The sequence below is a fragment of the Rana temporaria genome, chromosome 4, assembly GCF_905171775.1.
Source record: "Rana temporaria chromosome 4, aRanTem1.1, whole genome shotgun sequence".
In the NCBI taxonomy this organism is placed as follows: domain Eukaryota; kingdom Metazoa; phylum Chordata; class Amphibia; order Anura; family Ranidae; genus Rana; species Rana temporaria.
The window spans coordinates 468,324,809-468,346,080 of NC_053492.1; the positions used below are offsets into that span (position 1 = coordinate 468,324,809).

A 21,272-nucleotide genomic window follows, 5' to 3' on the forward strand; every position below is an offset into this window, starting at 1 on the left:
TTAAATAGAAGCCGCCCCCTTGGAGATACGCGTGGCTACGCCGGGCCATTTACACTCCGCCGCCCCAAACTACGGAGCAAGTGTTTGGGGAATACAGCACTTGCTCCTGTAGGTTGGGGCGGCGGAGTGTAAATGGCTTACGCGCCGCCCGCGGGAAATCTAGGAGAATATGGCCCAGTGTCCTCAATCAGGGGACTGTCCCCTGAAACTGGGGATGTCTGGTCACCCTATATTACAGCCCCCCAATAACCCAGTGGGCACCCAGAATGACTTCCCCCATCCTCCCTCTATGTCACACCTATTACAGCCCCCCCCCAATAACCCAGTGTGCACCCAGAATGACTTCCCCATCCTCCCTCTATGTCACACCTATTACAGCCCCCCCAATAACCCAGTGGGCACCCAGAATGACTTCCCCCATCCTCCCTCTATGTCACACCTATTACAGCCCCCCCAATAACCCAGTGTGCACCCAGAATGACTTCCCCATCCTCCCTCTATGTCACACCTATTACAGCCCCCCCCAATAACCCAGTGGGCACCCAGAATGACTTCCCCCATCCTCCCTCTATGTCACACCTATTACAGCCCCCCCAATAACCCAGTGTGCACCCAGAATGACTTCCCCATCCTCCCTCTATGTCACACCTATTACAGCCCCCCCAATTCAGATGGACTGAAACCCGGGCACAGGTTCTAAAACCCGGACTGTCCAGGTGAATCCCAAACAGGTGAAAACCCTAGTCATATCCATTACTGCCCCCCCATAATACAGTGTGCACCCAGAATGACTTCCTCCTGTGAAATAGGATGTGCTGGATCTTATATGCGCCACCACACCATTACATTTTGTGTGTGTGAGGGGGGGGGGGGTACACTGAGGGAGTTGTGTTCTGTAAGGGGTGGCAGAGGGTTGAAGGGGTTTGTGGGTGGAAGAGTGGCCTGTATATTGAGCCGGGATTGCTGGGGGTGAAGTGGAGGGGTGATGCGGTATGCGGGGGGTTGTCTGTACACTGGGGGTGGGGGTGGTATTGTGTGCGGTGTGTATAGGGTTATAGGATGGGGAAGAGAATATGGGAAGATACGGATCAGCACATCAGAAGTGACCAATGGCAATGGGATTTTGTTTTCTCAAGAACGTCTTCCCCTTACAAGTCTATGGGAATTTCAAATCCCTTGGGAAGCAGGTCAGAGGAGGTGAACTGCAGGAAAGAAGGAGGTCAACCACAGGTCAAGATCTCAGAAGTGTCCCACTCTGATGTCACACTTCACACTGCATTTGTCCATCAAAGCCGTCCACACAGGAAGAAATGTGACTGCCGAGTATTTCCATTCACACTCACTGCTGTGACATGACCAGTATCCAACCAGTATATGACCAGTGCATTTCCAGTATACAGCCAGTACTTCAACATTACATTATCATGATTTGACCCGCATACAACCAGTATATGACCAGTACATAATCAGTAAACAACCAGTATATGACCAGTGTACAACCAGTACATGACCAGTGTACAACCAGTATATGACCAGTGTACAATCAGTATATGACCAGTGTACAACCAGTATATGACCAGTACATGATCAGTAAACAACCAGTATATGACCAGTGTACAACCAGTATATTACCAGTATACAACTAGTATATGACCAGTGTACAACCAGTATATGACCAGTGTACAACCAGTATATGACCAGTGTACAACCAGTAAATGACCAGTGTACAACCAGTATATGACCAGTGTACAACCAGTACATGACCAGTGTACAACCAGTAAATGACCAGTGTACAACCAGTACATGACCAGTGTACAACCAGTACATGACCAGTGTACAACCAGTACTTGATCCATTACATGATCAGAGTATGACCAGTACATGGCCAGTATAAAACCAGTACTTGACCATTACATGAGCAGTACATGACCAATATATGACCAGTATACAATCAGTATTTAACCATTACATGATCAGTATATGACCAGTACACGACAAGTATATTACCAGTATACAACCAGTACATGACCAGCACAATACCAGTACATGACCGATACGTGACCAGTATATCAGTAAGACCAGTCTATCACTGGGTGAATAAACAGGGTGGAGCTATGGTTGTCAGTCTGATGTAACAAAGTAGTAACTCCGCAGACATTGTATCAGGGTGACTCACAGGAATCTCCATCACTGAGAACAACAATAAACTTTGTTTTTCTCAGACAGTGTCATATTGACCCTTTCCCTGCCACTGACAACTTGAAAGGTTGACAACCTGATAAGCAGACAACCTCTGCTCCCTTCTGTCTCCTTCCTGTGCGATTATAAACCTGTCTCCATTTTCTCAAATTGGCTGGTTTATATGCATTCCCCATTGCCCCTCCACCCCCCCACCCCCATTTGTCTTTTATGCATTTCCCTTACTCCTCTCTCTCCCCCATACTCTCTTTCCCTCTGCCCCCCTCCCTTTTCGTTCTCCCTCTGCCCCTCTCCTCCCCTTCCTTACTCTCTTTCTGTCTTACCCCCTCCCCTTGCTCTCTCTACCTCTCCCCCCCCCCCCATTTTCTCCCCATGCCTCCCACTTACTCTCTTTCCCCCTTACTCCCTATGCCACCCTTATTCTCTTTCCCTCTGCCCCCCTTCTCCACCCTTTACTCTCTCCCTCTGCTCTTCTCATCCCCTTCTTTACTCTTTTTCTGTCTTACCACCTTCCCTGCTTCCTTACTCTCTCTACCTTTGCCCCCCCCCCCCTGCCACTCTCTCCCTATGCCTCCCACTTACTCTCTGCCACCCTTACTCCCTATGCCACCCATTATTCTCTCTCCCTTTGCCCCCCCTTCGCCACCCTTTACTCTCTCTTCGTCTGCCCCTCTCCTTCCTTACTCTTTTTTTTGTCTTACCCTCCCGCTTACCTTACTCTCTCTACCTCTGCCCCCCGTTCTCTCCCTATGCCCCCACTTACTCCCTGACCCGCCTTACTTCCTATGCCACCCCATTATTCACCCACCCTCTGCCCCCCATACTCTTTTTCCCCCTGCCCCCCTCCTCCACCCTTTACTCTCTACATCTGCCTCTCTCTTCTCCTTGCTTACTCTCCTTCCTTACTCTCTTTCTGTCTTGCCCCCCCCTATTCTCTTCCCATGCCTCCCACTTACTCTCTTTCCCTCTGCCCCCCTTCTCCACCCTTTACTTTCTCCCTCTGCTCTTCTCCTCCCCTTCCTTACTCTTTTTCTGTCTTACCACCCTCCTTGCTTCCTTACTCTCTCTACCTTTGCCCCCCCCCATTCTCTCCCTATGCCTCCCACTTACTCTCTGCCACCCTTACTCCCTATGCCACCCATTATTCTCTCCCCCTCTGCCCCCCCATACTCTCTTTCCCTTTTCCCCCCTTCGCCACCCTTTACTCTCTCTTTGTCTGCCCCTCTCCTTACTCTTTTTTTTGTCTTACCCTCCCGCTTTCCTTACTCTCTCTACCTCTGCTCCCCGTTCTCTCCCTATGCCCCTACTTACTCCCTGACCCACCTTACTCCCTATGCCACCCCTTATTCTCTCACCTTTCGCCCCCCATACTTTTTTCCCCTCTGCCCCCCTTCTCCACCCTTTACTCTCTCCATCTGCGTCGCTCTTCTCCTTGCTTACTCTCCTTCCTCACTCTCTTTCTGCCCCTTCCTCATTCTCTCTTCCTCTGCCATCCCCCGATCTCTCCCATTGCCTCCCACTTACTCTCTGCCCCCCACTCCTTACTCCCTATGCCACCCCTTTTTCTCTCTCCCTCTGCCCCCCCCATACTCTCTTACCCTCTGCCCCCCTTTTCCACCCTTTACTCTCTCCCTCTGCCCTCTCATCTCCTTCCTTACTCATTCTGTCTTACCTCCCCCTCCCTTACTCTCTCTACCTCTCCCCCCCCCCCCATTCTCTCACTATGACTCCCACTTACTCTCTGCCCCCCCTTACTCCCTATGCCACCCCTTATTCTCTCTGCCCCCTCCTCCAACCTTTACCCTCTCTCTCTCTGCCCCTCTTCTCTCCTTCCTTACTCTTTCTGTCTTACCCCCACCCTCTCCCTTACTTCCTCTACCTCTGCCCCCCCATTCTCTCCCTATGCCTCCTGCTTACTCTCTGCCCCCCCTTACTACTTATGCCACCCCTTATTCCCCGTATATGACCAGTACATGACCAATATACAACCAGTAAATGACTAGTACTGACCAGTATATGACCAGTACATGACCAATATACAACCAGTAAATGACTAGTACTGACCAGTATATGACCAGTACATGACTAGTACAAGACCAGTTTATGACCAGTACATTACCAGTAAATGACCAGTACACAACCAGTATACAACAAGTATATGGGCAGTACAAGACCAGTATATGACTATTACATGACCAATATAAAACCAGTATATGAGCAGTAAATGACCAGTATATGACCAGTACATGACAAATATCCAACCAGTACGTGACCAGTAAATTACTAGTAAATGACCAGTATACAACCAGTAGATGATCAGTACATGAACATTATAATACCAGTATATGACCAGTATACAACCAGTACATGACCAGTAAGCAACTGGTACATGACTGGTAAATGACCATTCTATTACCGATACACGACCAGTACATGACCAATATACAACCAGTATATGAGCAGTAAATGACTAGCACAAGACCAGTATATGACCAGTACATTACCAGTAAATGACTAGTATATGACCAGTATATAACCAATATACAACCAGTATATGAGTAGTACATGACCAATATACAACCAGTATATGAACAGTAAATGACCAATATACAACCAGTATATGAGCAGAAAATGACCAGTATATGACTAGTACATGACCAATATACAACCAGTACATGCATGGGCGTCCGCTGAACTTTAGGGGGGGGGGCATTATTTTAAGGTCATCCATGCTCGGTCCCTTTTTGACAATGTCATGAAGGGGAGGGGCTTAGTCATTATCACATAAAGCGCAGGCATGCAAAGGTTTGAGAAACCTGATGCAACTATCAAGCAACTAGCAACTTTGAATAACAATATCATAAAAAATGGAGCCCCCCCCCCAAGGAAATAACAACCACCTCCCCCTCTCTGTCAGCTGGAGCTAGAAGAGAGAGAGAGCGGCTCTAATTGGATTCGCGGTGCCGCCGCCTTGCTTCCTGCCCGCTGTTTTTCTCACCGAGCACTGATTTCTAGGGGGGGGGGGGCAAGCGCCCTCCCTTGCCCTATGAGTACATGACCAATATACAACCAGTACATGACCAATAAATGACTCGTGCATGACCAGTATACAACCAGTATATGATCAGTACACGACCATTATATTACCAGTACAAGATCAGTATAAAACCAGTACATGACCAGTAAACAACTGGTACATGACTGGTAAATGACCATTATATTACCGGTACAAGACCAGTATATGACCAGTACTTTGACCAGTCTATCATTGGGTAAATGAGATGAGGGTGGGGCTATGGTTGTCAGTCTGATGTAACAGAGAAGTAACTTCCCTGACATTGTATCTGTGTGACTCACAGCAATCTTCGCCCATCACCGAGAACAACAACAAAAACAAAGAAAATCCCGTGTATTTAGAAACCTATCTCCACTATTACTCATTGGCTGGTTAATAACGGGGTATTTGTGCAAAATTTCCATCTCGCCAGCTGTAATTAGAAACTAGGCTGGCCATCCACAGCAATTATTCCATAGGCAGTGTGGTCAAGGTTATGATCTGTGTGAGATGGGGACAAGGGCCACTTACTCACAACTCTGGGCTGTGGGCATGGGGGGGGGGGTCTGTCGGCAGGGGGGCTTATCAGAATCTGGAAGCAGATTCTCTGCAGGTCAAATGTATGAATACGGAAAGTGCAGCTTTATAACCACTAGATGGAGCTCAGGAGTATACTTTATTTCCTATGAGCCATCCGCTTTGGGCTGCTTTCACATCTTCTGCCCACTTGCTTAGTAAATAAAAGTTACTCACCCCAAATTATCCCCTTAGACAAAAAATTAGAATTAAAAAATGTGTTTATTGATCTTGTTCTATTTTTTTTTAAAACGTGCTTTATTTTGTAAAATTTTCCAAAATTATTTACAATCTTACAATAAAAAAAAGTACAGCGCCTTGAAAAAGTATTCATACCCCTTGAAATTTTCCACATTTTCTCATGTTACAACCAAAAACGTAAATGTATTTTATTGGGATTTTATGTACTCGACCAACACAAGGTGTCACATAATTGTGAAGTGGAAGGAAAATGATAAATGGTTTTTTTTTTTTACAAATAAATATGTGAAAAGTGTGGGGGGGGGGTACATTTGTATTCAGCCCCCTTTACTCTGATACCTGTACCTACAATCTAGCCAACCAATTGCCATCAGAAGTCGCCTAATTAGTAAATCAAATCCATCTGTGTGTCATTTAATCTCAGTATAAATACAGCTGTTCTGTGAAGCCCTCAGAGGTTTGTTAGAGAACCTTAATGAACAAACAGCATCATGAAGGCCAAGGAACACACCAGACAGGTCAGGGATAAAGTTGTGGAGAAGTATAAAGCAGGGTTAGGTTATAGAAAAATCTCCCAAACTTTGAACATCTTACGGAGCTCTGTTCAATCCATCATCCGAAAATGGAAAGAGTATGGCACAACTGCAAACCTACCAAGACATGGCCGTCCACCTAAACTGACCGGGCCGGGCAAGGAGAGCATTCATCAGAGAAGCAGCCAAGAGGTCCATGGTAACTCCTGGAGGAGCTGCAGAGATCCACAGCTCAGGGGGGAGAATCTGTCCACAGGACAACTATTAGTAGTCTCTCCACAAATCTGCCCTTTATGGAAGAGTGACAAGAAGAAAGACATTGGAGAAAGAAAGACATAAGAAGTCCTGTTTGCAGTTTGTGAGAAGCCATGTGGGGGAGGGGACACAGCAAACATGTGGAAGAAGGTGCTCTGGTCACATGAGACCAATAGCTGGATTCAGTAAGAGTTAGGCCGGCGTATCAGTAGATACGCCGACCTAACTCGGAATTTGCGCTGTCCTAAGTTTAAGTGTATTCTCAAACAGAGATACACTTAAACCTATCTAAGATACGACGGCTTGCGCTGTCCTATCTTAGGGTGCAATATTTAGGCTAGCCGCTAGGTGGCGCTTCCATTGCGTTCGGCGTAGAATATGTAAATCACTAGATACGCCTATTCACGAACGTATGTCCACCCGTCGCAGTAAAGATACGCCGTTTCCGTAAGAGATAGGCCGCCTAAAGATAAACATGCCCCCTAGGTGGCGTAGCCAATGTTAAGTATGGCCGTCGTTCCCGCGTCGAAATTTGAAAATTTTACGTCGTTTGCGTAAGTCGTCCGTGAATAGGGCTGGACGTAATTGACGTTCACGTCGAAACCAATAGGTCCGTGCGGCGTACTTAGCCGCAATGCACACTGGGATATGTACACGGACGGCGCATGCGCCGTTCTTAAAAAACTTCAATCACGTCGGGTCACACTTCATATACATAAAACACGCCCCCCACATCCTCATTTGAATTAGGCGCGCTTACGCCGGCCCCATTTACGATACGCCGCCGTAACTTTGCAGGCAAGTACTTTGTGAATACAGTACTTGCCTTGCAAACTTACGGCGGCGTAGTGCAAATGCCATACGCTACGCCGCCGCAACTATGCGCCCGCCATCCTGAATCCAGCTACAAAAGTTTTACTTTTTGGCCTAACTATGTGTGGGTGGAAAACTAACACTGCACATCACCCTGAACACACCATCCACACCGTGAAACATGGCGGCGGCAGCATCATGTGGTGGGGATGCTTTTCCTCAGCAGGGACAGGGAAGTTGCTCAGAGTTGATGGGAAGATGGATGGAGCCAAATACAGGACAATCTTATAGGAAAACCTGTTAGAGTCGGAAAAAGACTTGAGACTGGGGGGGCGGAGGTTCACCTTCCAGCAGGACAACGACCCCAAACATACAGCCAGAGCTACAATGGAATGGTTTAGATCAAAGCATATTCATGTGTTAGAATGGCCCAGTCACAGTCCAGACCTAAATCCCATTGAGAATCTGTGGCAAGACTTGAAAATTGCTGATCACAGACGCTCTCCATACAATCTGACAGAGCTTGAGATATTTTGCAAAGAAGAAGAATGGGCAGAAATGTCCCTCTCTAGATGTGCAAAGCTGGTAGAGACATCCCCAAAAAGACTTGTAGAGAAAGGGGGTTCTACAAAGTATTGACTCCGGGGGGCGCCATACAAATGCACAATTTTCACATATTTATTTGTAACAAATGTTGAAAACCATTTATCATTTTCCTTCCACTTCACAATTATGTGCCACTTTGTGTTGGTCCATCACGTAAAATCCCAATAAAATACATTTACGTTTTTGGTTGTAACATGACAAAGATGTGGAAAATGTCAAGGGGTATGAATACTTTTTCAAGGCACTGTGTACAAAGTTAAACGTAGATTATTGACTAGAGATCATCTCCGGTTTGGCTGTGGTTTTGCTGGTGTTAGGTTGTGTCTGGTCCGGTGAAGTTCGGTTTATTGGCGGCAAGACAGCGATCTGGGAAATTTTTCTGCTGGCTGGTGGGGTGGGGGTCGGCGACTCTCTGCCCTCCTCACTCTTCCCCTGCAGAGAAAACACGAATGTTTATTTTAGTCTGGAGCATTATTGGTGCATTGATATACATAGAGTGGCAACAGATACCAGAGTGCTGTACAGAGAACACTGGGCCAATCATATCAGTGTCTACACCAGAGGAGCTTAGGGCCAGATTCACGTAGGTGAGCGGCGGCGTAACGTATCGTAGATACGTTACACCGCCGCAAGTTTTCATCGCAAGTGCCTGATTCACAAAGCACTTGCGATGAAAACTACGCTGGCAGCCTCCGGCGCAAGGCGGGCCAATTCAAATGGGCGTGTGCCATTTAAATTAGGCGCGCTCCCGCGCCGGACCTACTGCGCATGCTCAGTTTCGCAATACCCGTCGTGCTTTGCGCGTCGTGACGTCATTTTTTCGAACGGCGACGTGCGTAGTGTACTTCCGTATTCCCGGACGTGTTACGCAAACGACGTTAAATTTTAAATTTCGACGCGGGAACGACGCCCATACTTTAGACAGCAATACGATTGCTGACTAAAGTTAGGGCACCCAAAACGACGACTAACTTTGCGACGGGAAACTAGACTAGCGGCGACGTAGCGAACGCAAAAATCCGTCGTGGATCGCGGTAACTCCTAATTTGCATACCCGACGCTGGTTTACGACGCGAACTCCCCCCAGCGGCGGCCGCGGTACTACATCCTAAGATCCGACAGTGTAAAACAATTACACCTGTCGGATCTTAGGGATATCTATGTGTAACTGATTCTATGAATCAGTCGCATAGATAGAAACAGAGATACGACGGCGTATCAGGAGAAACGCCGTCGTATCTCTTTTGTGAATCTGACCCTAACACTCTAATGTCCCCCCCACAGTCACACACTATTATTATTATACATTTATATAGCTCTGATATACAGGGCCGTCTTTAATATGGTTTGGGCCCTGGGCAAACATTTTTTTTGGGCCCCCCTCCAGCTTATTTTGGGCCTGGCTGGTTCACATGTATGTTTTGGCGGCCCTCATTTGTGCAGGTACAGCAGCCCATTGATTTGAATGGGCTGCCATGCCTTTGTTTCCTGCAGAAAAAAGGTGCATTCAGCATTTTAAAAATACAGTTGCCTTGAAATCCATTCTGCTTTTGCACCATGCTACTTACCTGCAGTTCTTGCACACACAAACGCTCTGGGCCAGATTCAGGAACATCAGCGGATCTTTGGTCCGGCGCAGTGCATCTTTTTTACACTGCGCCGGAGCAGCGCAGAGAGGCATGCTAGTGATTCAGGAAACTTTTTTCCTGTCTCTTGCCCCGGCGTGGCGGATTTTACACGGCGTAAGGCGGCGTAGCGCGGCGTAAGGCGGGGTAGAATAAAATGGGTGGCTCCCTATGCTAATGAAGCGGGGAGCGTGGCGCAGGGGTCACGCCGGGGCGCATCTTAGACCGCACATGCTCAGTGACATCCAGGGGTAAATGCCCCAATCTGCACATGCTCAGAACTGCGCCCCGGCGTGATCCCTGAGCTACGCCGGCCCACTACCAAAGCCCAGTCCCTGAATCAGCCCAGACTTCCGCCCTGCAGGTGCAAATGTACTGAAGCTTTTTTTTTCTAAGCTAGGTCGTTTGCATTGTGGTGGGGCAGTTATGGCTGATGAGGAATCCTCAGGTGGGCGGATGACCAGCCCAGAGGAGAGGGCTGTAATTATTGAGGGCCTCTCCCAACATGGGGACCGCCTCTATGTGTTGTCCAGCAAGTGTTGTTGCTCAGGTCGTTTGTAACGCTGCTGCTTTAGCTGCTCTCCAGCTGACCTCTGCAAGTTTGGTGTAAAGTTACCCCTGCTTTATAAAGGGTAACTTTCCGCTGCAAACCAGAGTTACACGCACCGGGAGTAGCCTGCGCCGGCAATTCGTAATTTGCTGAATCGGACCAACTCCCTCATTTGCATATTTAAAATAGAAAAACCAGGGCCGCGCTAGTTCAGACCAGCGTAAATGGGCGCCCACGCCGCACCGGCGTGGAAAGGTCCAAACGAAAAAAAAAAATCTACGTTACGGCGTAATATTGTTTGCTGAATACGGCGCGGAGATACGCCGGCGCAAATTGGCATTTACGCCGCGCATCTCAGTCTACACCGGCGGAAATTGTTCCTGAATCTACCCCACTGTGTTTTTAAAAGCGTGACCTAAACGTCTAAAAATGCAGCAAGTTTGACAGTGCGGGAACTGCAGATAAGTCACAGCAGACAGCAGAATGGACAGACAGTGCTGCATTTCAGTGCTTGATGGGCATAGACGTGCCGTGTGCGCAGCCTATTACATGAGGCATGCGCTTTTCTTTGCAGGAAACTCAGGCATTTAGAAGCGGGGGGCCATTTACAAAAAAAGAAATAAAGAAAGAAATAAAGAAAAATATATATAAAAAAGGGGGTGTAGACCTCTGGGCCCTTTAATAAAAAGAAATAAAAAATATATATAAAAAATATATTTTAAAAATGGGGTTGCCATCTGGGGCCCTGGGGACCTCTGGGCCCTTTAATAATTTTTTTTAATAAAAATAAATTACAAAAACAAGGGGGTTGCCATCCGGGACCTCTGGGCCCTTTAATAAAAAATAAAAAAAAATATATAAAAAAGAAACATTTATAAAAAAAAGGGGGGGGGGGGGTTGCCATCCAGGGCCCTGAGGACCTCTGGGCCCTTTAATATTTTTTTTTTAAAAAAAATATATAAACAAAAAAAAATAAATAAACATTTATAAAAAAAATAAAGGGTGTTTGCCACATGGGGCCCTGGGAACCTCTGAGCCCTTTAATAAAAAAAAAAAAAAAATATATATATATATATATATATATATATATATATATATATATATAAAAAATAAATAAAAAGAAAAAAAAGAAGTAAAATATAAAAAAAATGTTTTTATAAAAAAAAAGCCCTGGGGACCTCTGGGTCCTTTAATAATAATACTAATAATAACATGTATATTATAAAATATAAAAAAAAAAAGGGGGGGTTGTCATCCGGGGGCCCTGGGGAACTACGGGCCCCTGGGGACCCCCAGACCTCTAAAAAAAAAAATTGGCCCTTTAATAAAAAATAAAATAAAAGTATATTAAAAAAAAAAAACTATTTAAAAATAAATAAAAAAAGGGGGGTTGCCATCTGGGGCCCTGGGGGCCTCCGAACCCCTAAAAAAAAAAAAAAAAAAAATTTTTTTTTTTTTTCAAAGGGGGTTGCTTTGGGCCCCCAACAGTGACAGGGCCCAGGGCACCTGCCCCATTTGCCCTGCGGTAAAGACGGCCCTGCTGATATATACCGCAGTGCTGTACAGAGAATCATCAACCATAGACACATTTACCTAGATTCAGAGACGCCGCCGCAACTTTAAGGCGGCGCAGCGTATCGTATTTACGCTACGCCGCCTTAAGTCAGAGAGGCAAGTACTGTATTCACAAAGTACTTGCCTCCTAACTTACGGCGGCGTAGCGTAAATGCGGCCGGCGTAAGCGCGCCTAATTCAAATGAGGATGGGGGGGCGTGTTTTATGTTAATTACTCGTGACCCGACGTGATTGACGTTTTTTACGAACGGCGCATGCGCCGTCCGTGGACATATCCCAGTGTGCATTGCTCCAAAGTACGCCGCAAGGACGTATTGGTTTCGACGTGAACGTAAATTACGTCCAGCCCCATTCACGGACGACTTACGCAAACTACGTAAAATTTTCAAATTTCGACGCGGAAACGACGGCCATACTTAACATTGACTACGCCTCCTAGGGGCAGCTTTATCTTTACGCGGCGTATCTCTTACGGAAACGGCGTATCTTTACTGCGACGGGCGCACACGTACGTTCGTGAATCGGCGTATCTAGTCATTTACATATTCTACGCCGAACTCAACGGAAGCGCCACCTAGCGGCCAGCCTAAAAATTACACTTTTAAGATACGACGGCGTAGGAGACTTACGCCGCTCGTATCTTAGCCTAATTTAAGCGTATCTGGTTCCCAGAATACGCTTAAATTAACGTAGATTTACGTCAGAGTTACGTCAGAGTTACGACGGCATATCTACGGCATATCTACTGATAATCTGCCTAATTATTATTATATAGCAGTGGCGGTGTTTCCTTAACCACTTAAGCCCCGGACCAATATGCAGCCTAAAGACCCAAGGTGTTTTTACAGTTCGGGACTGCGTCGCTTTAACAGACAATTGCGCGGTCGTGCGACGTGGCTCCCAAACAAAATTGGCGTCCTTTTTTCCCCACAAATAGAGCTTTCTTTTGGTGGTATTTGATCACATCTGCGGTTTTTAGTTTTTGCGCTATAAACAAAAATAGAGCGACAATTTTGAAAAAAAAGCAATATTTTTTACTTTTTGCTGTAATAAATATCCCCCAAAAACATATATAAAAACATTTTTTTTCCTCAGTTTAGGCCGATACGTATTCTTCTACCTATTTTTAGTAAAAAAAATCGCAATAAGCGTTTATCGATTGGTTTGCGCAAAATTTATAGTGTTTACAAAATAGGGGATAGTTTTATTGCATTTTTATTTTTTATTTTTTTTTTACTACTAATGGCGGCGATCAGCAATTTTTTTCGTGACTGCGACATTATGGCGGACACTTCGGACAATTTTGACACATTTTTGGGACCATTGTCATTTTCACAGCAAAAAATGCATTTAAATTGCATTCTTTATTGTGAAAATGACAGTTGCAGTTTGGGAGTTAACCACAAGGGGGCGCTGTAGGAGTTAGGGTGCACCTAGTATGTGTTTACAACTGTTTGGGGGTGTGGCTGTAGGAATGACGTCATCGATCGTGTCTTCCCTATAAAGGGAATGACGCGATCGATGCGCCGCCACAGTGAAGCACGGGGAAGCCGTGTTTACACACGGCTCTCCTCGTTCTTCAGCTCCGGGGAGCGATCGCGACGGAGCGGCTATAAACAAATAGCCGCGCCGTGGTCCCGGATCGCTCCCCGAGCGGACCCGACCTCCGCATGTAGCGGGGGGGGTCCCGATCGGACCCCCCACCCGCTAATAGGCGAGGACGTACCTATACGCCCATGTGCCTGTACGTGCCATATTGTGGACGTACATGTACATGGGGTGGTCCTTAAGTGGTTAAAGGGCGCACGGGCGCCGCCCTCTCTCTCCTGCCACCTGTCTATCACCAATAGATAGATTCATGCATTTCATGAATCTATCTATCGTCACCGCTACCACCCCCTATTCAGGTGTCCAGCCCCTTTTTGGGCGCCGTGCGCCTGAATTACAGCGGCGGGGATGTTTATTGGAAGCGCCTGATTAGACCCGTAGGCTCTAATAGGCGTCCAAAAAGGTGAACAGCGGGTGCCATGCTGGGCACTCGCTGTTCACTTAGCATTGTGTTAGCAAAAAAAAAGGAATATTCACTTTCCTAACACTAAACCGCCTCTCAGCCAATCAGGTGCTCGGGTCTGTTACCTGTCACCTGATTGGCTGAAACAACAGGCGCTGTGATTGGACGCCTACCTCAGAGGCGGGGAAGAGACGACGGGAGAAGACAGGAGCGTGGAGGACACCGGACAGCGTTCGCCGCCGTGACCCGCTGCCCCACCGAGATGGGCACAGTAGCGGCAATTTTATGGGTACAGTGGCTTGCTTTTGATGGGCACGGTGGCTGTGTTTGATGGGCACGGTGGCTGCGTTTGATGGGAACGGTGGCTGCGTTTGATGGGAACGGTGGCTGCGTTTGATGGGCACGGTGGCTGCGTTTGATGGGAACGGTGGCTGCGTTTGATGGGAACGGTGGCTGCGTTTGATGGGAACGGTGGCTGCGTTTGATGGGAACGGTGGGAGCGTTTGATGAGCACAGTGGCTGCGTTTGATGGACACAGTGGCTGCGTTTGATGGGAACAGTGGCTGCGTTTGATGGGAACGGTGGCTGCGTTTGATGGGCACGGTGGCTGCGTTTGATGGGAACGGTGGCAGCGTTTGATGGGCACGGTGGCAGCGTTTGATGGGAACGGTGGCTGCGTTTGATGGGCACGGTGGCTGCATTTGATGGGAACGGTGGCTGCATTTGATGGGAACGGTGGCAGCGTTTGATGGGCATAGTGGCTGCGTTTTATGGGCACAGTGGTAGCGTTTGATGGGCACAGTGGCAGCGTTTGATGGGCACAGTGGCAGCGTTTGATGGGCACAGTGGTAGCGTTTGATGGGCACAGTAGCTGCGTTTGACGGGCACAGTAGCTGCAATTAATGTGTTTTTTTTTTTTCAGTTTGTCTGCGCCACCCCAAAAATTTTGAGCACCAGCCGCCACTGTTATATAGTCACACACTGGCAGACAGAGATCTCATACCTTTAGGGTGATGCCGTTAGTAATGCTGAAGCTGAAGGTCAGTACAGATGGAGGTCTTTTCTCTGGGGGGTGCGGGACAGGGGGAAGGTGGAAGGTTTTCAGCGGTATCTCTTCTACCTGGAACAATGCCAAGCGTTTCCGGAGCATCTGCTGCATGCGGAGCACTGGGGAAAGAGACAGGCAGCAGCGGGTCAGTCCAATATGGTGACACAAAGACAACGGCCATTGCACTGATGCAACAATATTTAAACTGGAGAAGATATTTTTTGAACCACTTAAGGCCGATATACGTCGGCAGAATGGCACGGCTGGGCACTGGCATCTGCGTCGCTTTAACTGACAATTGCGCGGTCGTGCGACGTGGCTCCCAAACAAAATTGGCGTCCTTTTTTCCCCACAAATAGAGCTTTCTTTTGGTGGTATTTTATCACCTCTGCGGTTTTTATTTTTTGCGCTATAAACAAAAATAGAGCAACCATTTTGAAAAAAATGCAATATTTTTTCCTTTTTGCTATAATAAATATCCCCCAAAAATATATACAAAAACAATTTTTTTCCCTCAGTTTAGGCCGATACGTATTCTTCTACCTATTTTTGGTAAAAAAAATCGCAATAAGCGTTTATTGATTGGTTTGCGCAAAACTTATAGTTTTTTACAAAATAGGGGATAGTTTTATTGCATTTTTATTAAGAATTTTTTTTTTACTACTAATGGCGGCGATCAACGATTTTTTTCGTGACCGCAACATTATGGCGGACACATCGGACACAGCGGCCACGGTCACGGAGCTTCGGACCAGGTTGCGGGCGCGCGCCATGGCTGGGCACTTAAAGAGGACGTACAGGTACATGCTTGTGCCCAGCCGCGCCATTCTGCCGACGTATATGTGCAGGAGGCGGTCCTTAAGAGCCCAGCCGTGGGTCGACCTGGTCTAAAAAGCTCCGTGACGGCGCCAGCGGCACCCGCAGACCCAATCACCGCCGGTGTCCCGCGATCAGTCACAGGAGCTAAAGAACGGGGAGAGGTGAGTGTAAACACAGCTTCCCCGTTCTTCACTGTGGCAGTGTCACTGATCGTCTGTTCCCTTATATAGGGAACGACGATCAGTGACATCACATCTACAGCCACACCCCCCTACAGTAAGAATCACTTCCTTAGGGCACACATAACCCCTTAGCGCCCCCTAGTGGTTAACCCCTTCACTGCCATTGTCATTTTCACAGTAATCAGTTGCATTTTTATAGCACTTTTTGCTGTGAAAATGACAATGGTCCCAAAAATGTGTCAAAAGTGTCCGATGTGTCCGCCATAATGTCGCAGTCGCGAAAAAAATCGCTGATCGCCGCCATTACTAAAAAAAAAAATATTAATAAAACTGCCATAGAACTATCCCCTATTTTGTAAATGCTATACTTTTGCGCAAACCAATCAATAAACGCTTATTGCGATTTTTTTTACCAAAAATATGTAGAAGAATACGTATCGCCCTAAACTGAGAAAAAAAAAAAATTATATATTTTTTGGGGGATATTTATTATCGCCCAAAAGAAAGCTCTATTCGTGGGAAAAAAAGGACGCCGATTTTGTTTGGGAGCCACGTCGCACGACCGCGCAATTGTCAGTTAAAGCGACGCAGTGCCGAATCGCAAAAAGAGACAAGGTCCTTAACCTGCATAATGGTCCAGGTCTTAAGTGGTTAACCACGTTGCCCAACATTCATTTACTACAGCGGAGTGGCCTCTCTACGTACCTGTACCTGATTTTGCTGTTCCTGGTCTGGAGCGCGCACGCAAGCCGCCGGCGACCAGCTCCCGCTGTGATTGGACACAGCGGAAGCCAATCAGTGGGTCTGGCATTGTTCTGCATACAGACGGCAGAACATTTTCAGCCAACATTCACTAAACCACGCGGTTTTTCAGCTCTTTACCACCACCCTTTGGGCAACTTCTGCGATTGTTGTCTGATGTTTAGCATTGGTTCGGAGCATGCGTGCTTGTACATTGTATTTTAGTCCGACGCATTTGCGTACACACGGTCGGATAATTCGACGGAACACATTTGTTGTCAGACAATTTGAGAGCATGCACAGCCAACATTTGTTGTCGGAAATTCCCGACAACAATTGTCTGATGGAGCGTACAGATGGTCGGTCGGATTATCCGACAAAACACGTACATCGGACAAATATTGTCGGAATATCCGATGCCTTATTAGTGTCACTGGTCCCCCCCAAAAAAAGTCAAAAGTTTTAGTTAGGTATCCGATTTGTCCGCCGCAATGTCGCAGCCCCGCTATAAGTTGCCAATCAACACCATTAACCAAAAAAACTCCATATAAATATAAAATTTTTGCGCAAAACAATTAATATATACGCTTATTGGGATTTTTTTTTCTTTTTTTACCAAAAACATATAGTACAACACATATAGGTCTAAATCGGGGATCCCCAAACTACGGCCCTCCAGCTGTTGTAGAACTACACATCCCATGAGGCATTGTAACACACTGACATTCACAGACACGACTAGGCATGATGGGAGTTGTAGTTCCTGAACAACTGGAGGGCCGTAGTTTGAAGATCCATGGTCTAAATCAGCCCTCAAAATTTACACTTGCCTCTCGCATTTTGCGAGTAAATTTTGAGGGCTGGCGAGTGTCTGGCTGGCTGGCTGCTTGGAAGCAGTGGGGGGCGAGAGAGGAGAGCAGAGCAGAACCGCCGCCGCCGCGTTCAAACCGCGGGGAAGCTTTCAATTCAATAGCTGTAAGTGTGTTGATGTTCCCCGCAGCGCGCGTGTTCTACAGCCCCTCCCCTCTTGTCCGGGAAACTTTGATAGTCACCCATCCCAGGATTGGATGGGTGATCTGTCTATCAATTGACAGGCTTCCGACGGTCGCATCCATCGCGTCACGAGTAGCCGAAAGAAGCCGAACGTCGGCGCGGCTCTATACGGCGCCTGCGCACCGACGTTCGGCTACTTTCGGAAAATCGTGACGCGATGGATGCGACCGTCGGAAGACTGTCAATCAAGAAGGAACGCCCATACCCGAACACCATACCCGGAAGCGGCGGAGAAGATCGCTCTCTAAAACGGTAAGTACAGCGTCGATTTTAAAACAACTAGCCGATTCCCCTAGACAAAATGAGCCTCAATCTAAGGCTAAAAAAAAATTTGGAGGGGGAACTACCGCTTTAAGCACTATTGAGAGTGTGAAACGCGTCAGTAATCCATCCTGTACCCTGCTGTTGTTTAAACTTTTGTTATTTTAAACAATAAAAGCATTTATATTGGACTGCGGCTGTCCAGATCCTCTTTCTTCTAATTGCTACATGCTTAGCCTGCAGCTGCTGCTTCCACCTTGAGGAGAGTGCCATTCTCAACACACCCACCTGGAGGCAGCGGTGATCTTTTCTCCCACAGCGACTTGTTGTGGGATCCTTGATTGGAGGAGGAGGAGGGATGATGGTGGAGATCGAACAAAGCTGTGAAAGAGCTTTACAATCTGCAATACCACCAGCCATCACTAGAGGGAGAGGAGGAGAGAAAAGAGCAGAAAGATGACCTTATCAGTCTGCTTTGCTCTTTCCCTGTCCAGTTACCGGGCTGGGAGTGGCACGAGGACCTTCCCCCGTCACAAATCAGGGTCCAGAGGTTAGGACAATGTGTAATGCCACGTACACACGGTCGGAATTTCCGACAGAAAAAGTCAGATGGGAGATTTTCATCGGATATTCCGACCGTGTGTATGCCCCATCTGACCTTTTCTGTCGGAATTTCCGACGGACTTAGATAGAGAGCAGGTTCTCTATTTTTCCCGGTGAAAAGTCAGACCGTGTATACGTGGCATAAGGCTGCAAGTTCTTGATAATCAACCAGCATGCTGGCAAATTGTCACAGGAACCCAATGTTCCCTAGTCTTTTGTTTGGAGGTGAAGGGATAAAGGAGAAGACAGAATGAAACGGTCAAAGAGTTATCAAAATCTGCAATACCGGCAGCCACCACTAGAGGACGAGGAGGAGAAAGAAGAGTGAGCAGAGAGATAACCTTATCCGCCTGCTTTTGCTCTTTTATTGTCCAGTTACCAGGCCGGTGGTGGAGCGAGGTTCTCCTCCCGTCATGGATTGAGGGTACAAGGACAAGGAAGGCTGTATGATCGTCGTTCGTGGCGTGTCCTCGGAAACTGACCAGCACGCTGGAAGTTCATCACTAGAACCCAAGGGGCCAGATTCAGGTACGACTTACGCCAACGTATCTTTTTATACGCCGCGTAAGTCCACGGATGCTACGTCGTATCTATGCGACGTATTCTTGAAACCAGATACGCTTGAGTTCTGGCTCCATCCGACCGACGTAAGTCTCCTACGCCGTCGTTTCTTGGGTGCATATTTACGCTGGCCGCTAGGGGCGCTTCCATTGATTTACGCGTCGAATATGTAAATGACCTAGATACGCCGATTCACGAACGTAATTGCGCCCGTCGCAGTAAGCTACGCCGTTTACGTAAGGCGTACGTCCGGCGTAAAGTTATACCTCATAAAGCAGGGGTAAGTCATGTTAGGGTATAGACGTTGGAACAGCCGTCGGATTTTATGTCGTTTACGTAAGTCGCGTAGGTTACGTTCACGTCGTACGCATTGAGCCGTCCTATCTTAGGGAGTATATGCGACGTGATTCTGAGCATGCGCGCGCATGCGCCGTTCGTTCGGCCCTTCATTTACATGGGGTCACGGTTAATTTAAATGTATCACGCCCACTACCTTCCTGCTTTGAATTAGGCGGGCTTACGCCGGCCCATTTACGCTACGCCGCCGTAACTTAGGGAGCAAGTGCTTTGTGAATACTCAGCTTGCCTCTCTATGTTACGTCGGCGTAGCGCATATGAGATGCGCTACGCCCGGTCAAAGTTAAGCCGCTCTACCTGAATCTGGCCCAAGGTTTCTCAATCTGGATACAACTGAAAACGGCACCCATATGCCAAACTTACTCGGGACTTTCTTGGCGCTCTCCGACGAGCGGATCAGCCACGCTTTCCGGAATCCGGCCCAGAACGGCAGCAAGGAGTCACACAGCGAATCGCGGAGGTGGTCGAAAATGGAGATTGGCGGCGGGTCGGCCTGAGCAGCAGCCTCCACGTTTTTCAGCGCCACCTCCAGGATTTCCGGGGCAGCCTAGACAGACGACAAGTGAAATTCTCTTTGAGTCAGTTTTCAGAAAAAAACATGACGATGGCGGAAATCTCAAAGATTTGTTTTCTATTTTTCTACGGTATAATTAAAGATTTCGTATAATTAAAGTGCGCTTGTAAGACCGCTGCGCAAATACGGCGTAACAGAAAGTATTGCAACAATCGCCATTTCGACACAGCGGAGCCATCTTGGCGCGGTACATGTGAGTGATATGGTCGGCAAGTGGTTAAAGACAGTGGTTAAAGTGGTTCCAAAACAATTCCAGACACTAAATCCTCTTCCTCTGTTAGATGTGTTTGGCTCTCTACTGGGGTTTAATCATAAAACTCTTGCAGTTGTCTCAGTAGGAAGCGAAATGCGTCGGCGAGGAGCAGGAAAGTGTGCGGGAAATTTTTTTTATTTAGCTTTCTCAGGGCTGGGCTTGGCCCTTCCTTGGGCTGGCCGCTCATCTGTCGACTAATTGCCAGCTCCTATCGCTCCACAGTGACTCACCTGTTGATGATAGCCTGCTTGACAGTCCTGCCTACTTAAGCCATCCAGCTCAGTTGTTCTTTGCCTTCGCCTTGGTCAACATCACTGAGACTATCTCCTGCGTTCCTGTTGAAGACTTGCTTGGCTGACATTCCTTCTGGCTCCAGATCCTGCTTGCTGTTCTACTTCGCTTATCTCTGGCTCTCTGACATTTGACTATCCGATCCGGTTCCTGAACTCTGGCTATGTTTTGACAACACTTAGGCCCCGTACACACGATAGAATCCATCCGCTGAAAAATCTCAGCGGATCGGTTTCAGCGGATAGATCCTATGGTGTGTACATTCCAGCGGATATTTATCCGCGGATATTTCCGAATTCCAGCAGATAAAAATTGGTAGACATGTCTACAAATCTATCCGCTGGAATCGGAACCAGCGGATCGATCCGGTGGTCTGTACAGACTCACCGGATCGATCCGCTTGAAGGGATCCCCCGCATGCGTCGTAATGATTCGACGCATGCGTGGAATTCCTTTTATGACAGCGTCGCGCACGTCGCTGCGTCATCATCGCGGCGACGGCGCGACACGTCATGGCGAGGGGATTTCGG

General features: G+C 47.5%; 1 protein-coding gene across 1 annotated transcript in view; it reads right to left on the reverse strand.

Moving 5' to 3' along the window:
* Positions 1–8,421: 8,421 nt before the first annotated feature.
* LOC120938075 overlaps positions 8,422–21,272 on the reverse strand; it is a 67,393-nt gene continuing 54,542 nt past the window's right edge. The window contains exons 12-14 of the mRNA XM_040351759.1: positions 19,988–20,171; positions 15,003–15,166; positions 8,422–8,670 (exon numbers count right to left, since the gene is read on the reverse strand). Coding sequence (XP_040207693.1) covers positions 8,506–8,670; positions 15,003–15,166; positions 19,988–20,171 — 513 coding nt within the window. The 3' untranslated portion in view covers positions 8,422–8,505. The remainder of the gene's footprint in view (positions 8,671–15,002; positions 15,167–19,987; positions 20,172–21,272) is intronic.